General features: G+C 52.0%; 1 protein-coding gene across 4 annotated transcripts in view; it reads left to right on the plus strand.

Annotated features, from left to right (window-relative positions):
* ACTR3B (actin related protein 3B) overlaps nt 1-7,291 on the plus strand; it is a 72,327-nt gene extending 65,036 nt beyond the window's left edge. For all 4 annotated transcript variants that reach the window (XM_081284710.1, XM_081284707.1, XM_081284708.1 and 1 more), the window contains 3 exons: nt 4,802-4,927; nt 5,672-5,755; nt 6,417-7,291. In XM_081284710.1, the coding sequence (XP_081140836.1) occupies nt 4,802-4,927; nt 5,672-5,755; nt 6,417-6,512 (306 nt within the window). In that variant the 3' untranslated portion in view covers nt 6,513-7,291. The remainder of the gene's footprint in view (nt 1-4,801; nt 4,928-5,671; nt 5,756-6,416) is intronic.
* The last annotated feature ends 13,877 nt before the right edge of the window (nt 7,292-21,168 follow it).

The raw sequence follows: 21,168 nt of genomic DNA on the forward strand, positions 1-21,168 counted from the left end.
CAGTTCTGGTGCTTTATTTTCTCCCCTCCTCGTGTGAAGGGCAAGTGTTCGTCACTGCGGTGCGTGTGGTGCAGGCCTGTCTCACTGTGCCTGGCCTCAGAGCCCCTGATCTGGGGTCTCTGTTCCTGCCCTGTGGCTGTGTCTGCTGTTCCACATTCCTAATGTCTGCTGAATACTTTTTCAACTCCTGAGATTACTGTTGGGATTTCCTGACTTCTCTAGAATCCTCTCAGTGGCGAGGGAGGAATCCGTCCTCATGTGGCCAGTGTTCATGCTCATGTTGTCTTCAGGCTTCACTGTGTTGTGTGGTCTCCTGGTTCTGTCTTCAAAGGAGTGACTTCATCACCCTGGACAGCGCAGTGGCCTGTGAGCTCTAGTCCACGCTGAGCCGCACGGATTGAGCTCCTGCTGCATTCTGCAGTGAGGAAGTAATACTGGCGCCGTCCTCCTGAGCTGAATGCCTGCTGCTGAAGTGGCTCTGCTGAGGGTTGCTTGGCGGTGTCTATGTGTGCACGGTCACGGCACTCTTGTGAGAGAGAGCTATGGGCACTCCAGAGGGACAGTGCTGTTGCTGCTCAGGGCTGTGCCTGCCTTCCGGGCTTCATGGAGACTGAGGAGTGCCTTGCATCCACTCAGCCATGGACATTCACAGCTCCTCTCACGCTCTGCAGTGAGAATCAAGGTTCGCTCAAGAATGACTTGCTTTTTTAAAAAAAAATTGTAGGAAGTGAATAGAATTCCTTCTTAAAAGTCTAAAATGTATTAGGAAATTGAAAATACTGTTTTAAAAATGTATCTCCATATGAGAGACACTGTCTTAAAGGTTGATTTTTGCATTTTAAACTTTTTGAGGTCACAAGCCCCTTTAATCTTTTAATTTATTTTTTGCAGTGCCAAGAGATGGAATGCTGGGTCTCTCATATGCTAGGCAGGTGCCCTACCACCTCGCCGTACCCCCCAGCCACGGGCCTCTAGGAATCTCTAGATGTAGGAGGTCAGGTTTGGATTCTGCCCTCCCGGGTCACTTGCATGCCTCATTTCAGCTCAGGGCCTCTCAGCTCAGGGCCTCTGACCCCACAGGAGGTGCTTGTGGGATGGAGTAGGTTGTCCTCCGTGGATCACTGGTGTGTGTAGATTGCCGAGTTTGTTCAGTGAAGAAGGAAGGACTTCCAGTGGAAGACTAAGCGTTCTTTTTATGAACCAGTCTCATTGAACTTGTTAACCCTGTTTTGCCTGAAGATAGTTCCGTTTCAGCATACCCCCCTCCCACCTGCCTGCCTGCCTTCTAGTATGCAGAATCTGAGGCGGTCAGGAGAATGTATCCAGGACCAAAGGAAGGAACAGCTGGAGGCATCTGGGTAGGAGAAAGCCAGGATGGCAGAACAGTGCAGCCGGGAGAACAGGGGCAGAAGGGTGCACGCATCGCGCGGGCCTGTCTAGTCACAGAAGAGAGGCCTCCAGGGTGCTGCGCTCCCCAGCAGCCCAGGGAAAGAGGGACACCTCCTCTGTAATGAGTCACAGGGTCCGAGAGCAATGTGGTCCCAACCAGGGGGCTTTCCTAACAGGCTGCTTTCCTGACACCGAGACTGGAGAGAGTGTTCGGACCTCCCACTAATCCTTCATCCTGAGTCCCGCAGTAGCCAGGGCAGTGAGCTGCTGGTTCCTCTTCCAGTGGCCTGCGGGCCCCTTGTGGAAGCACATGGCGCATGTGCAGTGCTCCAGTGGGGATGGCAGGGTGAAGCCAGAGCCCTGAGGAGAGGTGAACTCCACGCCTTTCATGTCATCCCTCGCAGGAACACAAGCAAGGGATGTTTCAAGTTTAGCCTCAGAAAATTATTGTTGATGTATGGTGTTGGTATCCAGTGCTGGAATTGAGAGCAGACCCATGTCTTCTGTTGTCTGGGGAGGAACAAGCTTCCCACGCATTTCTGTGGTAATCCCGGAGCCTGGCTCTGTGGCTCTCTACACTGAGGGGAGCAAGGGAGCCTCCATACTGGCCTGGCCCCCAGGAGCCACTGCAGGGACCCTGGCACAGGGGCTGTTAGGAGACCAGAGCTGGGACTTCCGTGCCAGAGAAAGGCTGCGGTAATCATAGCCTGCAAACCTTGAATGGAGTGGTGCAGCGCACTCTAGGAAAACCAAAGAGAACAGAACCACGGCTGATGCAGAGTCCTGTCTTGCTTCCTCCCCCACCTCTGTGATTCTTTTTTTTGTGTGTGTGATGCTGGGGATTGAACCCGGGGCTTTGTGCATATGAGGTAAGCACTCTACCAACCGAGCCACATCCCCAGCCCCTCTCGTAATTCTGAATTGAGTGGAACCATTAGAGGTTTATCCTAAGGTAGGACGGTCAAGGTATCAGGAATGCTTTGAAATCATGATTCTTAATAGTAAAGAGGTCCGATGTGTCTCCAGAAGTGTTATAGGCTAAGATGCCTGTCTGAAAGGGAACCTGTTGTACATTATTTAAAATTGTTCCCCTGACTTGCCATTCCGTGTCATCTTGCATGAGTGTGGCCACCAGGGGCTGCCTCTGACTGCAACTGTGGATGACGGTCCCTGGGCTCTGACAGTAGGTCCCTGCTGCACTGAGGGATTTCCCTCTGTGGTGACGGGATGGCAGTGATCATTCATGATGTTGACCTGGAGATAGGATGGGGCTTGGGAAGTCCAGGTTTGCAGTTTTTTAGGACGGAGGCAGGTTCTCTGTGGCCCCTCGTCTGGGTGGAAAGGGGAATCAGAAGGCCTCTCCAAGAAGGGGTTGACTGCAGCGCAGGTTCCCTCCTGTGCCTGGGTCTTCTAACTCCAGGGACCAATCCCCAGTACCCCCCATGGGGCATCTTGGCATCGAAGCCCTGGGGTGCTGGCAGACTGCCTCTTCTATGGCAGGGAGCCTCAGCAGGTGCTTGCCCCAACATCTGTCACTAGGTGGGCTCCCTGACGGAGGTGCCCCAGGGTCTGCCCCACCCCTGCTGGGAGTTGAGAAAAGCACCAAGGGATGGGTCAGGGCTTGGGCTTCCTGAATACTACTCACCTCTGCAGAGAGCCTGGGGGGTTGACTCAGAGCCTGCCTCGCCCTGGCCCTCAGCCAAGCCCTCCCTTAAGAATGCATTAGACTCACTGGTAAAAGACTATTAGCACAGTTGGTGAGACCACCAGTGGCCACTTGGCTTCCCAAGGCCCCTGCCATGGTCTTACGATAGCCTTGGGCCGTCCTCTTCACCCAGCAACTGGAGCGTCGGGCTACAGGTTATCCAGGACTTGTTAGGGGGTTGTTAGAGCTGACGCTTCTCTGCAGGCTCAGCGCGCAGCTGGAAAAGGTCCCCAGGCGGAAGGCCAGATGGCAGGTGGGCTGTCTGCCTGCTGCTCTTCCTTCTCCACCCTCAGCTGTCTAATACTGGGTGCCTGTGGTGCGGTTGGTGTTGCAGGGGTCAGCTTGGGAACCCATCCCTTCTGCCCAGTACTGGCTGTTGTTTCTGGGGGCAGCAGTAAATGGGAGAGCCTGTTCCCAGTTGCATGACTTACAACCTGGGTGCTCTGGTTCCTTGAGACATCTGCTTTCCTGTGAACTTGGTGAGGGGTTTGCTGTTCAGACACAGAGCTGACTGAGTGCTGCTGGGAGAAATGCCCGGCGGCAGTTGGTCCTGCAGTGACTCAAGTCATGTGGGAAGGTTAGGGAGGAATGCGTGTAATTCCACCACCTCAAGGAGGGCCTTTTTGGCTCTTTTTTTTTTTTTTTTTGGTACCAGGATTGAACTCGGGCACTTGACCGCTGAGCTGCATCCCCAGTCCTATTTTGTATTTTATTTAGAGACGGACTCACTTGCTTTTTGCTGAGGCTGGCTTTGAACTCTTGATCCTCCTGTCTCAGACTCCTGAGGCGCTGGGATTATAGGCGTGTGCCATTGCACCCGGCCCTTTTTGGCTCTTTGATGGAAGGATTATTTTGTTTTTCTTATAGTTTCTTCAAATGGCATTTTTTTGTAAGGGAGGTAAATCAGGTTATATTTAATCACTTTCATTGTTCTACACATCATCCTGTAGTCCTAGAGCGACAGCTTTTCTATCCTCAAACTCTGATAGGCAGTTTAATGACATTTGCCCCCACTGCCACACAAGTGCCTGGTGTGGCCACTTGGCAGGCCTCTGCAGGCAGAGGGATGGCTCACTTGACGTGTCTCCAGGTAAGTTGGGTGTGCTTCCTTCCCACTGAGAAAGTTCAGGAGTTAGTTGGAAGTCGCTGAGGCAGAGCAGCTAGAGATCCAGTGTTCGTAAGGTTCATAAGGTGGCCTCAGTCTGTTTGCCAGCTTGTGCAGGCTTTTTTTTTGGGGGCGGGGGTGGTACTGGGGATTGAGCCCAGGGACACTTAACCACTGAGCCACATCCCCAGCCCTTGTCCATATTTTATTTAGAGAGAGAATCTCACTGTTACTGAGGCTGGCTTTGAACTTGGGATTCTCCTACTTCAGACTCCCGAGTTGCTAGGATTACAGGAGTGTGCCACCGCACCCAGAAGCTTGTGCTGTTTGTTTGGGCTTCTTGATCCTCACAGGGGTTCTGCCGGGTCCAGAGGGAGCATGCAACAGAGGTGAAGAAAAGTGCTGGGAGGACAGTTGGTAGCACATGGTTGTCACAGGAAAAAAAATAGATAACATCTTTTGGGTAGCATTGACTTGCTAGTTAGTGTGTTCGTCTAGGATTGCCTGTGTGTTGCATGTGGGAACTCTGCTGTGGGGCAGTTCCTGGAACATGGTGGGCAGGTGATCTCATCCAGGGCAACCTTCTGCTTTGTGTCTTTTAGAATGTCGTTCTTTCAGGAGGCTCGACAATGTTCAGGGATTTTGGACGTCGACTGCAGAGAGATTTAAAAAGAGTGGTGGATGCCAGATTAAAACTTAGTGAAGAGCTCAGCGGCGGCAGAATAAAGGTAGGAGAGGCGAGTGCCTCTTGGTGACTTGCCCTTACACAGAGCTGTAGGAGCGTGTCTGTTTGGAGCTCAGAACGAGCCGGAAGCTCTTTCTCATCACACAGAGGCGCAGCAGGGGCTCTTCCTGAGCTCACTCCAGGCCTGTGGTTACGACTGAGCCCTGCACCAGGGCAGCGGCCGTCTTGGCTCTCAGCAGCCCCCAGTGCCAGTAGTGTTCTTCTGTGTTTTAAGAGTTCCGAGCATGTAGCGTGATGACCAGGACCCTTTCGTTGACAGTGGGGATCTTTGGAAATGTTCTCATTAAACTAAAACAACCAAGATTTCTCCAGCATAATTCCTAACTAGCTGGTGACTTCATTTGGATGTCTGACCAAGATTGGGCTTTGTTAGGGAAGGAGAGCAAGGAGGGAAGCCCACTGACGTGGAGACAGCTGCTGGAAAGGACGGTGTCCTTTGGTGTTGCAGGTGGCTTTCGTCACTAGAATTGCCTCTGCAGGGCTCAGCCATTGGGCTGGCCAGGGTGTTTTCCCATTCAGATGCTTTAGTGTAAGTGGTGACCTCTGCTGGCCCATCTGCTTTGGTCCCTGGACCACCTGCCGCAGGGGGGAGTGCGATGAATGCGAGGGAAGGTTTCCTTACCCTCATGGTGGAGGGAAGGCCCAGAGGGAGCCATCGTCTTACCAGCTGGTAGAATAAGATCTGCTTGCACTGCTTGGACTAAATGTGAGCTGGTTCATTTTGCAGCCCAAGCCCGTGGAGGTGCAGGTGATAACACATCACATGCAGCGCTACGCCGTGTGGTTTGGAGGCTCGATGCTGGCCTCCACGGTGAGTCCCTTCCTGGATGGTTCTGGGTTTTGGTTTTTGTTTTGCATTCTTTGTTGAATTTGGATAAACATTGTCTCTGAGGGTTAAATAGTAAGTATTGTACTTATATGGCTTTAAACAGACACATGTTTAATTTTGTCAGATACAAACATATTTTAATGATCATTTAAATTGAACAGCTAATTACTAAGTATCATTGCTTGGGATGTAGATAACATGAATAAGTAAAATCTGAAAAAAAAAATCTTTCATTAATCACTAATTCCAATGATTTTCCCAAGTGATGATTTCTTTCACCCTCAAATTTGTTAATATAAGGCCAGCACATATTTGGTCCTAAATAAATGGAGGCTGAGTAAAAATTTTTGGTGTGTGGTGCTGGAGGTCAGCGAGGGGTATGTTTCTTTTCCTGAGTCGCTGGGATCAGACCCAGGCCTCACGCACGTGGGGCAAGGGCTCTGCTGCTGTAGCACGCCCCAGTGAACTTGTGAAAGTGATATAGACTGCTGTTTAGTTCAGCATGAGAAAGAGGCAGGACCTGACCACTGTGGCCTGGAGATAGCGTGGAGGTTTGCATCGGGAGGTTCTCTGTGCCCAGCAGTTGCTTTAGCTTATCTCCCTCTGAGCACCTGGGCTGCCTTCTCACTGCTGCCTCTCGCAGCCCGAGTTCTTTCAGGTCTGCCACACCAAGAAGGACTATGAGGAGTACGGCCCCAGCATCTGCCGCCACAACCCCGTCTTCGGAGTCATGTCTTAGTGTCTGCCTTGAAGTCGCATTCGATAGTGTCATGTTGGGAACGAGTGTCCTCAGAGCCCAGAGAAGACTGCAGCTCCTGTACAGGCGACGCATTGTGTGGGGTCCCGCCGCGAGCTGGCAGCGCCCAGTGCATGAGGCACCATGCTGTCTTCACGAAGCCATTCTTGATGTGCTGGCGGCAATCTGCCCTTCTGCCTCCCTCCCTCTCTGCCCTCCCCATCTGAGCTTCTAGTCGACAAATACAATTCTGAAGGAATTCAAATGCAACTTTAAAAATTATTAGAGAAAAAAATGGTGTGAAATAGTCCCCCCCCTGGAAATATCGTGGGGGCGTAAACACTGATCCTCCCAGCTTATTTTTGTAAATAAAACGTTATAAACTTGAAATACAAATCGATGTTTATATTTCCTATCATTTTGTATTTTATGGTATTTGGTACAACTGGCTGGTACTAAGCACGAGTAGATATTGATGTCATGGAGTGCTGTAATAAAGTTTTTAATTGTGAGGCATGTTCCGATATGTTTATAGACAAACAGAATAAAGCGAAGACTTTTTGCCACACGTTTACTAGAAAATGATACACTTTCCTGGGGTGATGTGAAGTCTGAACACTAAACAGTGTTGTGTGAGAGTCATCGTGGGTACTGTGTCTGTTAGGTGTTCTGTTTGAGCTTTCTGGAATTGTTTTATAGAGATGATGGTTCGATGTTGGTGAGTGTTGGATGAAATGCTACCTTGCATCTTGTAATAAAAGCTGTTAGAATCTTTATAAATATTTTCCTGCTGTGGTGTGGTGGTCTTTTGATCCCCTTCCCCCCAAACTTTTAAAGAATATTAAAGTTTGTTTCACATGGGTGGAGAATTTGGTGATTAATGCATTGTTGGTGGAAGGGGGTGTCTAAAATGACTCACACTGCCAGTTCTGCAGCAGCCACCCCATCGCTGGAGTGGACGGCAGCTAACATGTCAGATGTGGTTTGGGCTGGGGTGTGGGATGGTCCTGTGGACCTCCGGTGCCCCTTCTTGGAATATAAGAGTTGTGCTTTTAAGCTTTCAGCAACTACTTGGGCATTTGCTGAGTTGGTTGCTGGCTTGAAAGGTAATTTGCCAGATTAATAGATTTAGATTTATTCTATTCTTCATATGATCCTTATGATTCTTTTAAAGCTGATATTTATGATTTTCCCTTTAAGTTGCCAGATATACTTTATTCTCAGAAGATTTGCCTTTGTAACCATTTTGGTTTTAATATTTAAAATTAGAAACAGGTTGAGGAGTAATAAATCTAGCCCTTATCACGGCTTCATCTTCTAAAGTTTCATTTATCCATAGTCACCTGCAGTCTGAAAATATTTAATGGGAAATTCAGAGAGAGACACATTCATGTAACTTTAACTGGAGTATATGATTATGATTCTTATAATTTATTATTATTTGCTAATCTCTTACTGTGCCTACTTTATAAGTTGAACTTTATTGTAGACTTGGCCATGGCCACGCACCACAGCGAGAGCCGCTTGGCGCTTCACCCAACACTCTCGCTTCTGGTGTTGGTCAGCATTTGTTACTGTAATGATATACCTCAGGCAATCTGCTATGAAGGACATATTTCAAGTTCAAGGGTGTGGCCCCTGCATCAGTTCAGTTCTGGTGGGGCCCTCAGCTGCTCAGTGGGGGTAGGTGGCCATGACAGGTGCCTGTGTAGGAGCAGTGGCCACCACTGAGTGCAGGAAAGCACTGGGTGGGGCTCTCGGCTGGTTGTGGAGTGTGGTCATGGCCAATGGCCACTCTCAGTGCAGGAGCCAGAGGCTGGGTAGGGCTGGCTCAGGCTTTCCCTCCTTAATGCTGATTATGGGCAGTGACCCCAGGGATCCCAGGGCCCCCTTCTGGGCTCTGCTTCTCAATAATTCCACACTACCGCCCAATACCGGTGTCCTGGGAACCAGGCCTCCAACAGGAAACTTGGGGTCAAAACATCCAGACCACAGGGGTAAGCATGTGTGGGTGGGAAAGCAGTATGTACAGGGCCTGTGTCTGTGGTGTCGACGTGGAGCGGGGCTGGGGACATGTCCCCTTTCCTCTGCCCACATGCCAGTTAGGCCTGTGTTCCTCACCAACTGACGTCCTTGAAAGAGGGGCAGCTGGGTTCATGGCAGGTTAACTCCCTCCTCAGCAGAGTCCCCCTGATCGTCCCTGAGCGTCTCTAGGCCGGGGAGCGCTGGTTTTCCTCCCGGGTTTCAATGGTCTCATAAAGTCTGACTCCTAAATTCGGACACTAGCAGGTGTTTAGTGGACACTTTAACCCGGGTGATGCCACAGTGCATCTCTTGTGGGTGGCCTTCTGTCCACTCTTACTCATGGAGTGTGGCCACCGGCATGTGACCTCAGCCTGAGACCAGCGAGGACACTGAGTGGTAAGGGTGTTCTGTGGCAGTGAGTGTGCTCGGCAGCTTCCCCAGCGCCACCCCTGAGCCCCTGTGGGGAGAGGGCGTTCTGTGATTAACACCTTCTTCATGAGCCTTCCATTCCATCTCATTTGTAAAAGTTACGATTGTGCCAAACAAGATTGTGAGGTTAATCAAGTTCACAGCTGGTTTAAGACCACGAGAGAGGCCCATTAAGAATATTTATCTGTTAAATAATTCTTTACTTAATTAAAGAATATTTCATGATGTTTCTTTTAAAAGTAGCTGTCAGGCCTGTTAAATAGAAATATAAATTGATTAGCAAAATAATCGTGTGGAGCTCTAATTGGCGATTACATCAATTTTAGTTGGTCAGGTGGAAATAAATCATTTTAAAGAGAAGACGCTAAGTTGATCTTAGCATTATTATGAAAGGTTTTAAAATATTACCTGACCCTGTGTTGTTTCTCAAGTAAGCGCTGTTTATCCTCTGTAGGTTGACTTCTTAGGGTTTATGTTTTGTTTGGGGATGACATTTTTTTCTGTGGGCTTGTGTCTATAGCATATTCTACTGAGAATTTCAAAATTTTTAATTGATGAGAGGAATATAGGTTTAAATTATTAAAAATTAGTTGCAAACCTGGGGGTTTATGACGTCAAGTAAAATTTTAATGATATGGCATTGGCTGTATTTCTGATATTTAGGAGTCAGTTGTAACTGGTCAGAGCTCCCTTTGACTCACTCTTGCTTCTCTGGCACTTAGTGCACGTAAATCCTCAGGGGTTTCCCTTCAGACGGATTTTGGCCTGAGTAGTCCCTTCTGCCCCTGGACTTGCGTGGAGACAGTGGCAGAGTGGTGCTGCACTGTGTTGTTGCAGTGACGTCATTTGTGTATTCTGGTGCAGCAGAACTTGGGCTGAGCAGTGAGAAGGGCTCCTGTCTGGTTCTGCAAGTGGGACTTAGGCAGGGTACAAGAAGTAGGGACAGGCAGGAAGGAGTACAGGGAGGGAAGGGGCCTGTGGCGTCCATCGGCGAGCTCCTTCCTCCAGCTGGGCCTGTTCTCCTGCAGCTGGACTCCTACAAGGCCCAGGAAGCCCAGTGAGCCAGTGCCTGGGCACCTTGCATGTGGTTTAGACTGATGAGGAAGCTGGGGGAGAGACTGTTGGGGACCAGAGACACACGCACAGTCCAGCGCCCTGTACGAGCTGGGTGACGTCAACCTGGAGGTCTGAGAGGAGCAGAGGCCCAGCCCCCGCTGCTCCACCACCAACGCCAGCGAGCTCATTGGCCTGACACCCCGAGCACGGCTCTCCCTCTTTCTCATGGCCACAGTCCTCTCCCTGTGAGTGTGTGTCCTGCTCACCTTCCTGAGTAGATCTTTGCTTGTCCTTCTCTGTAGGCCAAGAACCTTTTCCCCTCTGGGCACCTCCTGAGACCTGGACCATCATCCTGGCAGCAGGCATCCCCTCCCCTCCCCTCGTCAAACCCAGGCCTCCTCCCGTTGCAGGCCCTGAAACCAGCAGAAGGTGTCAGCTCTGGGTTGCGCATTTACTAGGTGCCTTCATGGGAGGCCTGACAGTCTGAGCATGCTCGTCGATGGACATGGTGGGGGCCGCGAGGAGGGGGTACAGGTGCAGTGAGATGTGATGGACCATGACTGGGTGACTGGGGGGGGTGAGGGAATGGGTGGTGTCAGAGGCCTCTGGGAGGGGTTGCAACTAGGTCACAGGAGAGAATGGAGGCTGGTGGCAGGAGGTGGAGAAGGGGAGCCATCTAAAAGAGAAAAGGGCACACATTAGGTTCTATAAGTCAAAAAAAGCAAAATATCAGTTTCCTAAAACAAATGTCTGGAGCAGAAGCTAGCCCGGCTTTTGGGACATGGAGAGAAACTGGGTGCTGGGATGTTGGAGCTCCGTCCAGAATGGGGCTGGGCTAAGGGGGAGGTCTTCATCTGGAGAGCAAGGTCCTGGACATGGAGAGAATTTAGTGGGTGGTCAGATCAGCACTACAGAAAGCAGACACACCTAGAAGCTTCCCTCTAAGTCATGATCCCACCTGGGAGAGGGAGGAGAAACCTGCCAAGCGCCATGGCTACCCTCGAGACTTCTCTCAGGGCACCAGAGAAGTGCTGTAAATAGGTCCGAGAGCAGGTGATGTGGTACCTGTAGGCAGGAAGGGAGGGAGAAACCCGTGGAGCCATGGGCGAAGCTACTGTGGCTGGGAGGGGGCCTGGCCAGATGCTGTTCTTTGTAGATGAACCTGGCAGATGAACCTTTTGAAGCGTGGTAGAGGAATACACAGCCACTGGATGCAGTTAGTTTTTTTTTTTTTAACGGAAACTACCAATAAGATATTTTTTTCTTATTGAATTTAGAATTAGTCTATGTCTTATTGCATTTTATTTCTTGTAAAAAAGAAAGCTTTTGTGATCTCTCCAGGATCAGTGGAATTTGATAGCTATTAAAGAAGAACTTAGGACAAGCACCTCGACAGGTTAGTAATGATTAGAAGTACGCTAGTGGAGGGACAAGCTGTGAGCTGCAGGTGGAGTGACCAGTTGGTGTTCCACTGACATCTTTCATCTTGATTAGGGCAGGACACCGAGCTTGCTGTTCTGATTATGGAGTCATTTTCTTGAGTGTGTAAACATATTTATTCACTTATTTATTTAATATTACGTCCCTGATAAATTAAACTTTATAGGTAACCAAAGCATCATTGCATGAAATAATCACAGCTCTGAATCATACTGTGTGTGATTCCGATGTCCCCAGTGGCAGGGAGTGATGGCATGACCGCTCCATGGCAACGGGCAGTTTACGCTGGCCTTGATGACGGAGCCCTGGTGCTGAGGCTTCAGGAGCAGTGGGAGCGTTTCCAGGTGGCTGTCCTCTGCCCTGGGTGCTTGTGGCCAAGCTGCTCCTAGCCACTCTGTGTGCCAGTTTTATTGCGTCGGTGCTCCCAGTTGTCAGTTCACGACGTGGTGAGGGCGGAGCTTGATTCCCCCAGGAAGTGGGAGTGGCCTTCATGTGGACGGGCTTAGTGGCCACCCTCCAGGATATCTTTGCAGGTCTCTCTCCTTTTCTTCTTTTCCTTCGCCAGTACATTCACACCAAGGGCACCCCAGGCCAGGCCATCACAGTGGACTGCTCTCACAAGGAAGTGGGCTTGGCATTCCTTCCCAGCATTGAGTTGTGGCCAGCTCGCCTCTTCCTGCTCGCTCCACTCGGGTGACTGGGAAGTGTGACCAGCAGACTGTTGATGCTCGCCTTCCGCAGTGTGCCCCTGGGAGGTGTCCGTCAGTGCCCTGGAGGAGCCAGTGAGAATCCTCTGCTCCTGTTCCCAGGTGAGCTGTGGCGTCTTACCGAGCAGGTGCTCTGGAGCATGCTTGGGATGGCAGATGCACAAAGCAAGTCCCAGTGTCTAGGACACCCTTGGGTTGGCAAGGTTAGACGTGTTGTCACCCAGGGCTTGTGGAGCTCGAGCATGCCGAGATGGGTGGTGTTGAGTGGTGGGGTAAGATCGCAGTCCATGGCCTTTCCGAAATCTTTCCCACCCTGGAACGCACGTCCATCGCCCCCTGGAAACCAGTAGCTCTCCCAGGGTGGCACGGGCAGTTGTGGAGGACCCCGGCAGAGCTCCCCCAGCAGGGGCCTTGGAGACCCCTCCCTCCCGCCCCAGTTGATCCTATGAGTGTCACAGATGCAGAGAGACTCAGGGAGGAATTGTGTTCCTTGATTTCAGAATATTGCTTTTATTTTACTTGGACTGAAGAACATTAATGGTGCTTTGGATGAATAGTGGTGGTAAAACTGAGGGAGATTTAAATTACAGAGGGTCCTTTGCAGAAAGATTGTGGTTCATAACGGGTGCCACTTGGTGCTTCTTGTCTTTTTAAATTTCTTTCTCGTGCTCATATTTGTCTACCAAGATAGTGAAAGTCCAGTCAGCTGTGTGCTTCAGACTGCATTTAACTGCCTTTAAGGAAAGGACTCGAGTTTGACTACTAGAATTTCATTTTTAAAAACAAGCAAAACACTCTGAAGGGGGTGGATTATTGACATTGGTGACTTCAACAGGGTTACGCTGTGGGAAGATGAGTGTGGCTGTGGTGGTCACTGTGACACCAGATCTGTCTCTTTTGGAGAACTCGTAGGTGACTGTGATAAAGGGTGCGGTGCCCAGCGAGGACCTGTGTTCCTTACTTGTGTTTGTTTTGTTTTACTGTTTGCAGTGCTGGGCTTGAGCCAGGGCCTCGTGCGCGCTACCGCGAGCCACACCCCCAGCCTGTGTGTGTGTTTTCACATTCAGAATTACATACGTTGGGAATGTTCTGAAAGAGAACGTCATTTCTGTTCATTTTGGTGATTTCAGTGGCATCATATTTGTGGTTTGGACAAAGAGTTTCTGATGTTGCTGACTTTTAGCTATTGTCTGTCCACAGCCTGAAGACCTAGTCAGTGCCCAGCTGCACGGACTCTGCCCCGGGTGCAGTGGCCTCTGGTGGTCTTGCCCCTTCCTGCCCTGCCATGTTGCATTTTATGGCAGCCTTTCTTTTGGGGAATGCAGAGGAAAAGTCAGGAATTGAAATTGCTTTCCTTTTAGTTTTGGGGAAAACAATCTGTAGCAAGAAGTTGAACCTTATGTGAAAATAAATGAAAATCAAGCAAAAGAGAGCAGACCGTCTGATCACAGAGGGCCTGATCCCCAGGGGAGCTGGCCTCTTGCAGACCCAGGAGGGTGGAAGAGTGGGAGCTGTGTAGAAGAGAGGAGGGTGTTGGGAGCCCAGGGGAGGCTGCTGGACTGGGGAGGCAGCAGGCAGCTTACCGGAGTTGGGTGTCCTTTGTGACTAAAGGGGCATGTGGCTTTTTCCAGTGGGTCCCAGATGGGAAGCTGTGGGTATCGATCAAGACCTGATGGTTTTGGGCCAACTGCTGCAGGAGCAGAGTGATACAACTGAGCTGCAGATTGTGGGTCAAAGTGCTACTTTAGAATACAGTCTGTAAATTTAGTCTCTCGACTGGAAAGATGAAATTTTGATGACTGTGTGGCTGGGCTGTTCTGTTTTTCTACGACTGATCCTGAATCCATGCCCTGAAGCTGCTATTTATCCTAGTTACTTAAATAAAAACCTTCCAAGCGTTTTTATTATATCACATATTTTCCTTTAAAAGACTGTATGTTCCCAGTTACGGCCTCGTGGGATTGTGAGCAGAGCCTCAGATTGAGACTGGAGATCCGAGTTCTAATCCTGATGCAGCTTTTTGTGTGCTGTGTCGGGAGGGCGACATACCCTGCTCCCTGGGCCTGTGCCCTTGCTGCTCCTGGGACGTCCTGGTGACACAGTGAGCACACTGCGGAGGCTTTCAGAGGAGCGTGGCCAAGCACAGAAGCTGGCTGGCTAAACAGCTGTCCAAGATCCAGGTGCCCCGGCTCCATCCCTCTACTCCGGGTCTCTCTCCAGTTTCTGCTGGACCCTCGGTGGTGGCAACATTGCTGCAGCCTGCACAGGGCCTTGTCCCTGTGGGCCGTTGGCCTCTGTGCTCCTTTCATAAGGACATGTCACACAGGGTCAGGACCGCCTTCGTCCTCTTTGACCTTGCCTCCGCTCATGGCGTCTGCACAATCCTGTTTCCAGCATGGTTCCATATTGAGTTTCTGGGATCAAGGACTGGGGCAGATGGAGTTTGGAGGATGTGTTTCCATCCACAGCAAGGCCTTGAACACAGCTGTCGACCCCAAGCACACAAGTCCCCTTGCACTGTAGGGCCCTCCGTGCCCGGGGGGTTCCCAGGCCCCTCTGGCTCTGTTTCCTGTCTGTGAAGTAGGGTTCTGCACACCTCGTGGTGTGGGGATTAAGAGGACGTTCGTGGAAAGGGCTGAGCGCAGGCTACAGGCTGTTGAGAGGAGACCTGTGTCCACCGCCCGCAGGCTGTGTGGAGACTGCACACACTGCTTTACACTGAGGGACTCGGGCATGTTGGCTCAGGGGACAGCGCCTTCCTCCCCCAGTCTCTGGCCTCACTTTTCCCGTGTTCCCCGTCTTGCTGAGACCTGGCAGCATTCTGCAGTCGGGTGGACTCACTCTGGCATTGCTTCTTCCTGTATCTGTCCACCCTACCTGGGGGTTCTCTTCCTCAAGGGCAGGCCCTTGTGAGAGGCTCCTCCACACACCGGGCACCAAGTAGCCTCATGCGCAGGACTCTTGGCCTGTGATGGACAGGCATGGAATGAAACAAGGGGCCACCTGTTAGGAGACTCTTCAGAACTTCATGAGGCAAGAAGTCCATCACCCATGTAGAGTCCTGTGTGACTGCACAGGTTGGCCGTCCACGAAGCTGGCCCTGGCTGGTGTCACCTCAGCCAGTGTCTCCCAGTAACAAATGCTTTCCAAACCACTGCAGACATCCCAGGGTGCAGATGAGCATGCTGAGGGAGAAGACACCAGCTTGGTGGGCCCTGCCTGGCCTCACCCCACAGCTGGCTGCCAGCCGAGAGCGCATCCCTCCCAGAGGGAGGTGACTTTGCAGCAAAGCCTCTAATTCCCTTCAGTGCGTGCTTAATGATACCTATTATTAAAAGTGCCATGTTCCTTCCAGAGGAGCAGGCCGCGAGACAGATGGCTTGCAGATAAATAAGCCACAGGGTGTCTGGGCTGTGGTATTTATTGATTCCTGGGTCTTCTTGTAAAGCAGAGGAGAAAAGAAACAATCATATCCTGAAAAACACATTTTAATTTTTTAAGTGGATCCATTAAACTTCTACGCTTGAATAATGAATCGGAGTGGGGCAGGCTTCCTGGAAGCCTGTTTCTTGCCCACATTGCCCAAGTGCCCTCAAGTTCAGGGGCACAGATCTCTCCTGGCCCCCTCTGAGCCAGCGCATTGTACCATAATTATGTGGTTCTTTTTATATGGTAGAGGATTAATCTTGCCCAAGAGGCCATCAGCAACCCTCCCTAATAGACACCCTCACTGCCTGGGGCTGGGCCACTCCCCACAGGCGGTCTGTGCTGACTAGGGGCCTTGGGGGGGGGCCTTGGGCTGGAGATGGAAGGTCAGACATGAGGGCGAACCTGCCTGGTGCCCAGGAGAGCCTGCACCCGAGCCCTGGGGGAGGGCCGAGGTGGGCAGTGCTCCGTGCTCTCGCACCTCGGGCTCTGAGGGGCTAGCGACAGTGCTGTGGGGTACCCGCCAGTCTCCATTCTGAGAAGCTTCCTGGTGCCGCCCCATGTGGCCCTTCCTGGAGGATTCAAGAGTGGGCCTAGAAGGGCCCCTTAGGCACAGAGGTACATTCCAAGACCCCAGGGGACACCCCAAATCAAGGAGAAAACCCAACCACACCCATGCATACTGTGTTTTCCTGTATTGTCTACCTGTGAGCGATTGAAAAATTTAATTGAAAAATTAGGTACAGTAGGCGATGACCGCTAAATGAATAGAACATTTGTAGTGGCACCCTGAATGACAGCTACGGGAAGCTGGTGTCCGTTTCTAGAAAGATGTAGGCTTGTGACAAAGCAGTAGGCCACTACCTAAGGGTCACTTGAACACAAGCTGATCCATTTGGCCCAGGTCATCCTTCCGGAGCTGACCCCAGAAGTGACTGCCTGGTCAGCCCCTGTCAGGAGTGGCTTCCCCGGCTGCTCAGCTGTGGCAGTGGGTCAGGTTTTCTTGGCCTGGGGTCCCTGGAAGGCGGAGACCCAGCTGCAGTGCAGGGCTTCTGGTGAGTGTGCTTGTGGCCAGCAGAGGGAGGGCTGGGGATGAGGCTGGTGAGGCCGGCAGGGCATGAGGAATCATTGCCCGGTGGCTGGCACAGGGTGCTGGCTACACTACGCTGTGGGACCGTCTGTGTGGCATGTGCTTCAGAATCGCCCTCCGTGGTGGCAGAAGATGAAGCATGTAGCCCTCCTGCTGCCCCTGCCGAGCGCCTGCCCAGAGACGGTTTCATCTCTGTTTCCCTGAGCCGCCAGGCTGCTCCTCTGATGTCCTCTACCATGTGGAAGCAGAGGCCATGGGCAGGGGTGACAGTGTGCACTTGGGCTCATGTGGGCTTGGCTGCCGCTGCAGGAAGCCTCTCCCTGCAGCAGTGGCTGGGGGAAGGGCCAGCTGAGGCCATGCTGTCCACTGGGCCTCATAGGAGGTGCCTCTGGGGGCCTTCTGAGAGGAGGTGGAGGGGAGGCTCGGGAGGGGCAGAAGCAGCATCTGAGTGGCCGTTTCAGAGCAGCCCTGAGAGGGAAGGAGGAGTTGTACAGTAGGAGATGGCCACTAAACAAATGGAGCATCTGTAACGAGAGCACCCCGCACTGACAGTTACGGGAGCCCCAGGTGCTGGCTGTGTGCAAACAGGCTCAGGTTTCCTCACAGTGACGCTGCTGTCCCTGTGATGCTCACTACCAAATGACCAGCCACTCCCACAGCTCCTGGGAACTTGCCAGGCCCCCAGTCCTGCCGAAGCCCACTCCCCATCTGAGCAACCTGGAGAGAGCCACAGTGCCTCGGGCTTGATACCAACGTGCTTTGTCAAGGCCAGCTGGAAGGGCTGCCGGTCACCACTGAGGTGCCCACACTGAGAGTGAGTGGACGAAGGCAGGCCGCCCACCATGGGTCGGGGTAGGGCAGAGCCGCGTGCTGACGTCACTGTGACACCTGCCCTGCTGGGTTCCCATGCAGCCAGGGGAGGAGCCCAAGGACATGTGTGCACAGTGTCCAGGGCAGGACCAGGGAAGTCCAGGAGCTGCCCCAGAGGGTGTTGGCAGCATCTCTTCTCCAACCCACTCACAGCTAACAGTCCTCTCCCAAATTTACGATTCCTTTTAAGTGACTCCATTTTGAATAGATCAGAGTTTTAAATTTTACGGTAAGAAATACCTCGCTTAAAATGCAAATCTAGTTGAGACAAATAGCTCCCTGAGTGGTAAAGTGACAGGTGACAAAAGTCCCTTCTCCAGAAGGATAAGTGACCTTGGAAAGGTGGAGGGAGGAGAAGTCAAGGAAGCCAGAGGCCCGTGCTGGCCAGTGCCCGGCCGGCTACTTCCAGTTCTGGAAGGCCCTGGAAGCCTGGGAGGCTCTACAGACTGGAAGGCTGTATGGACCAGCCCCTCCTCACGCCCACCCACCCGCCCTCACACTCCAGCTCACAGGCGGCCTGGGTCCTCACTGCTTCGTGGAGAAGAGCGCGGGGCTTGGATTCCAAGGTCAGAGAGCCCAGGATGCGCGTCCCAGGCTGGGTAACCAGACGCAGGATCTCGTTTCCCCTGCGATGAAGTGAGAAGCCGCCTTCCTCCCCAACAGGGTTTCAAGAATCAAGATGACAATATGTCACGGTGCTTGGTCAAGTATCTGCTCAGTTACTGCTGTTGGGATGGCCTTGCCTTAGGCAGATGTCCTCAGAGTATTCGTTGGCCAAAATAGTGGGGTCTCGGGTGGCCACTGTTCTCAAAGCGTGTGATTTTGATGCAGACATCAGGAATGACATGCAGGTAACACAAGGCAATATCTAAGTGCCCAGAGATGCTATGCACAGGGATCCTCAGGGTCGCAGCAAGCTGAGCCATAGGTCTCTAGTGGCCAGAGGACAGGCATTTAAGATGCCTTGGGTCAGTTGTAGAGATGAAGCTTAGCAAGCTGCAAACCCCACTGGCTACCTGGCTCCCAGATGGTATGGCCCAGGGTGGGAAGATGGTGGCCGTCCACAGGGAGAACTGATCGTGCAGGTTTGACGGGAGGGTGTGTTGGGGACCACCTGGAGAGGCTGGCTGCCCACGTTTGAGCAAGGTTAGAGAATGACTGAGGAGTGTGTGATTGGTTTTTGCAGTGGTGCTCTTGGACATTTTAATTAGCAGTAGCAATTGGTTTCTGTAATTTTTTCTTTCTGTGCTGTCCCAGCAAAACCGGTGAACTCTTCTTGCATCTGTACATCGTCATGGACGTAGGCCACGAGGAGAGAAAGTATATTTAGTGTGGCTGTTGCCTTCTGGCTTTTAATGGAAAATCAATTTATTTCAGCATATTAAGCCATTAGTGCTGATTGGATATTAACTTCCACTTTTTTCTTTAAATTTATCTCCCACTTGGGCCTCTTCATCCTGGGGAGGAGACTCCCGACTCTATCAGTGGTGGACAGCGTCCTGGGAAGCAGGGAAGGCACCCGTGCTCTCGGGACGCTTCTTCAGCCCTCAAGGAACTTTCTGGTTAATTCATTAAACTCCTCAAGGCTTCTGGCTCTGTGGTTGAGCATCACCTTTATTAATTCCATGCCTGTCAAGAAGAGGCTCAACAAGAGCCTTTTGTGCAAATGACTTATTGCAGAGGGTTGCCCAGAGCCGTGGCCAATGAGAGGAAGCACTTTCTCAAACAGGGAGGGGGCTTCGTGCACCTGGGAGTTAGCATTGTGTCACCTGGCCAGGCATGATGCCCAGTCATTTGGTCGGCCACTGGTCTGCGTGCCACTGTGAGGGTGTTTTGAAGATATGGTTAATTTCTCTACTCAGTGAAGTTCAAGTAGAGGCCGTGATCCTCCATTGTATGGGTGGGTCTTGACCCATCGGCTGAGGGCCCAAGACCAGGAACTGGGGCTTCCTGGGGGAGGAGTTCTACTCCAGACGTGACTTGGAAGCCCCGCCCCAGCTCCCAGCCATGAGTTGGCCCCCCAAGTCTCAACTTGCCGCAGTCCTGGGAGCCAGTTCCTTAACCCCCACCCCCCACCCCCGGCTGGTGTCTCCCCACAGGAGGGTCCACTGGCTGTGTTTCTTGGGACTCCTACAGACATGGGCCAGAACTTGGGTGGGTGCTGCCACTGCTGTTCTTCTGGGCAGATACAGCAGCTGCAGGGTCTTGTAGAAGAGGGAGCAAAGGACCTAGGGCCTGGGGTGCAGAGGGGGTCCTGGGACAGGAACAGAACTTTCATGTCCCTCATCAGTGTCTGCCATTCAGCTCTGGGTGGGTCCCCTGCTAACCATGTCTGCTCTCGGTGCCTGTGAGCTGGGCCTTCTTAGGCTCCACGTGTAAGTGGGGTCATGTGGCACTTGCCTTTCTGCGCCTGACTCTTTCCACTCCAGGTGCATGCACGTTGTCAGGAACGACAAGACTCCTTCTCGTCACGGCTGAGTCGTATCCTCCTGGACACACACCACCTTTCTGTACCTGCCCATCCTCTGGTGGGCATCTAGCCTGCCTCCACGTCTGGCTCTGTGCCTGGTGCTGCAGTGAGCAGGGGGTGCAGGGGTCTGTCCCAGAGGTGGGGTTGCTGGATCATACTGTGGCTCTCTCCTTAACCTCTCGAGGAGTCTCCACACTGTTTTCCATATGGCTGTTCTTGATCTACATCCCATTAACAACACACAAGCTTCCTTTTATGACTGAGCCAGGCCTGTTTTGTCCACTGCACAGCATGCATAAAAGGGGGAGCTCATTTACAAGATGTCTGAGAGTGGAGGGGGACACCCAGGCCTCGGATCTGCCTCCCAAGGGAGGGGTTCAGGGACATTGTGGGGTGAAGCAGGGTGATTTAAGGCCTGGGGAAGGCTGATTGGAGGTGAAGTAATCGATGGTGTGCACGGGTAGTCAGATTCCATGGCTCTTCATAGGACGCGTGTGCAGAATGTGGCAGTGGAGCCACAGTAGGAGAGGAGGAGGTTTTGGCCTTCTGAAGTCAAAAGGTCCCCATTGGACACTGAGTAGATCCAAATAAAGAGTCAGTGCTGACAAGAATGGCCTCAAATCCCTGAAAAGTAACCTAGGCCACCGTTATCATCATGACCCACGGGTCAGAGGTGTCATCTACAGCAGAGCTGGTGGGAGACTAATAATACAGAGCTCAGCCCTGCAGCCTCCAAAGTCAGTGATTTTTAAAACCAACAGCAAATGACTAAGGGGAGCATGCATGCCCAGAGTTAGGGAAGTGGAAAGTATGCAGCCTGGTGAGTGGTGAGTGCTGAGCCTGGGCCAGCTCCGTTTGCTGGCTGGTAACCAGCAGAGTTGGGATTGCGTCCCCGCCCAGAGTCCTACAGATGAGGCCTTCTTCTGATGGTTATCTTCCTGAGCATGGCTCCCAGGCCCTTCAGAGATGCGTCTGGGCTGCAGAAGAGGCATCTGCACAGCTGTGAATGTCCTGCGGAGGGTGTGGCCATGGGGCAGGCGCTGGGCTTTACCTTCTCCACATCCTCACCAGCACTTGGTATCTTCGTCTCTTTGGTGGCGGCCACTCTGACTGGAGCCAGGCCACATCTCCTTGTGGTCTTGATCT

Source organism: Spermophilus citellus, assembly GCF_964194105.1.
Source record: "Spermophilus citellus genome assembly, chromosome: 3".
Classification (NCBI taxonomy): domain Eukaryota; kingdom Metazoa; phylum Chordata; class Mammalia; order Rodentia; family Sciuridae; genus Spermophilus; species Spermophilus citellus.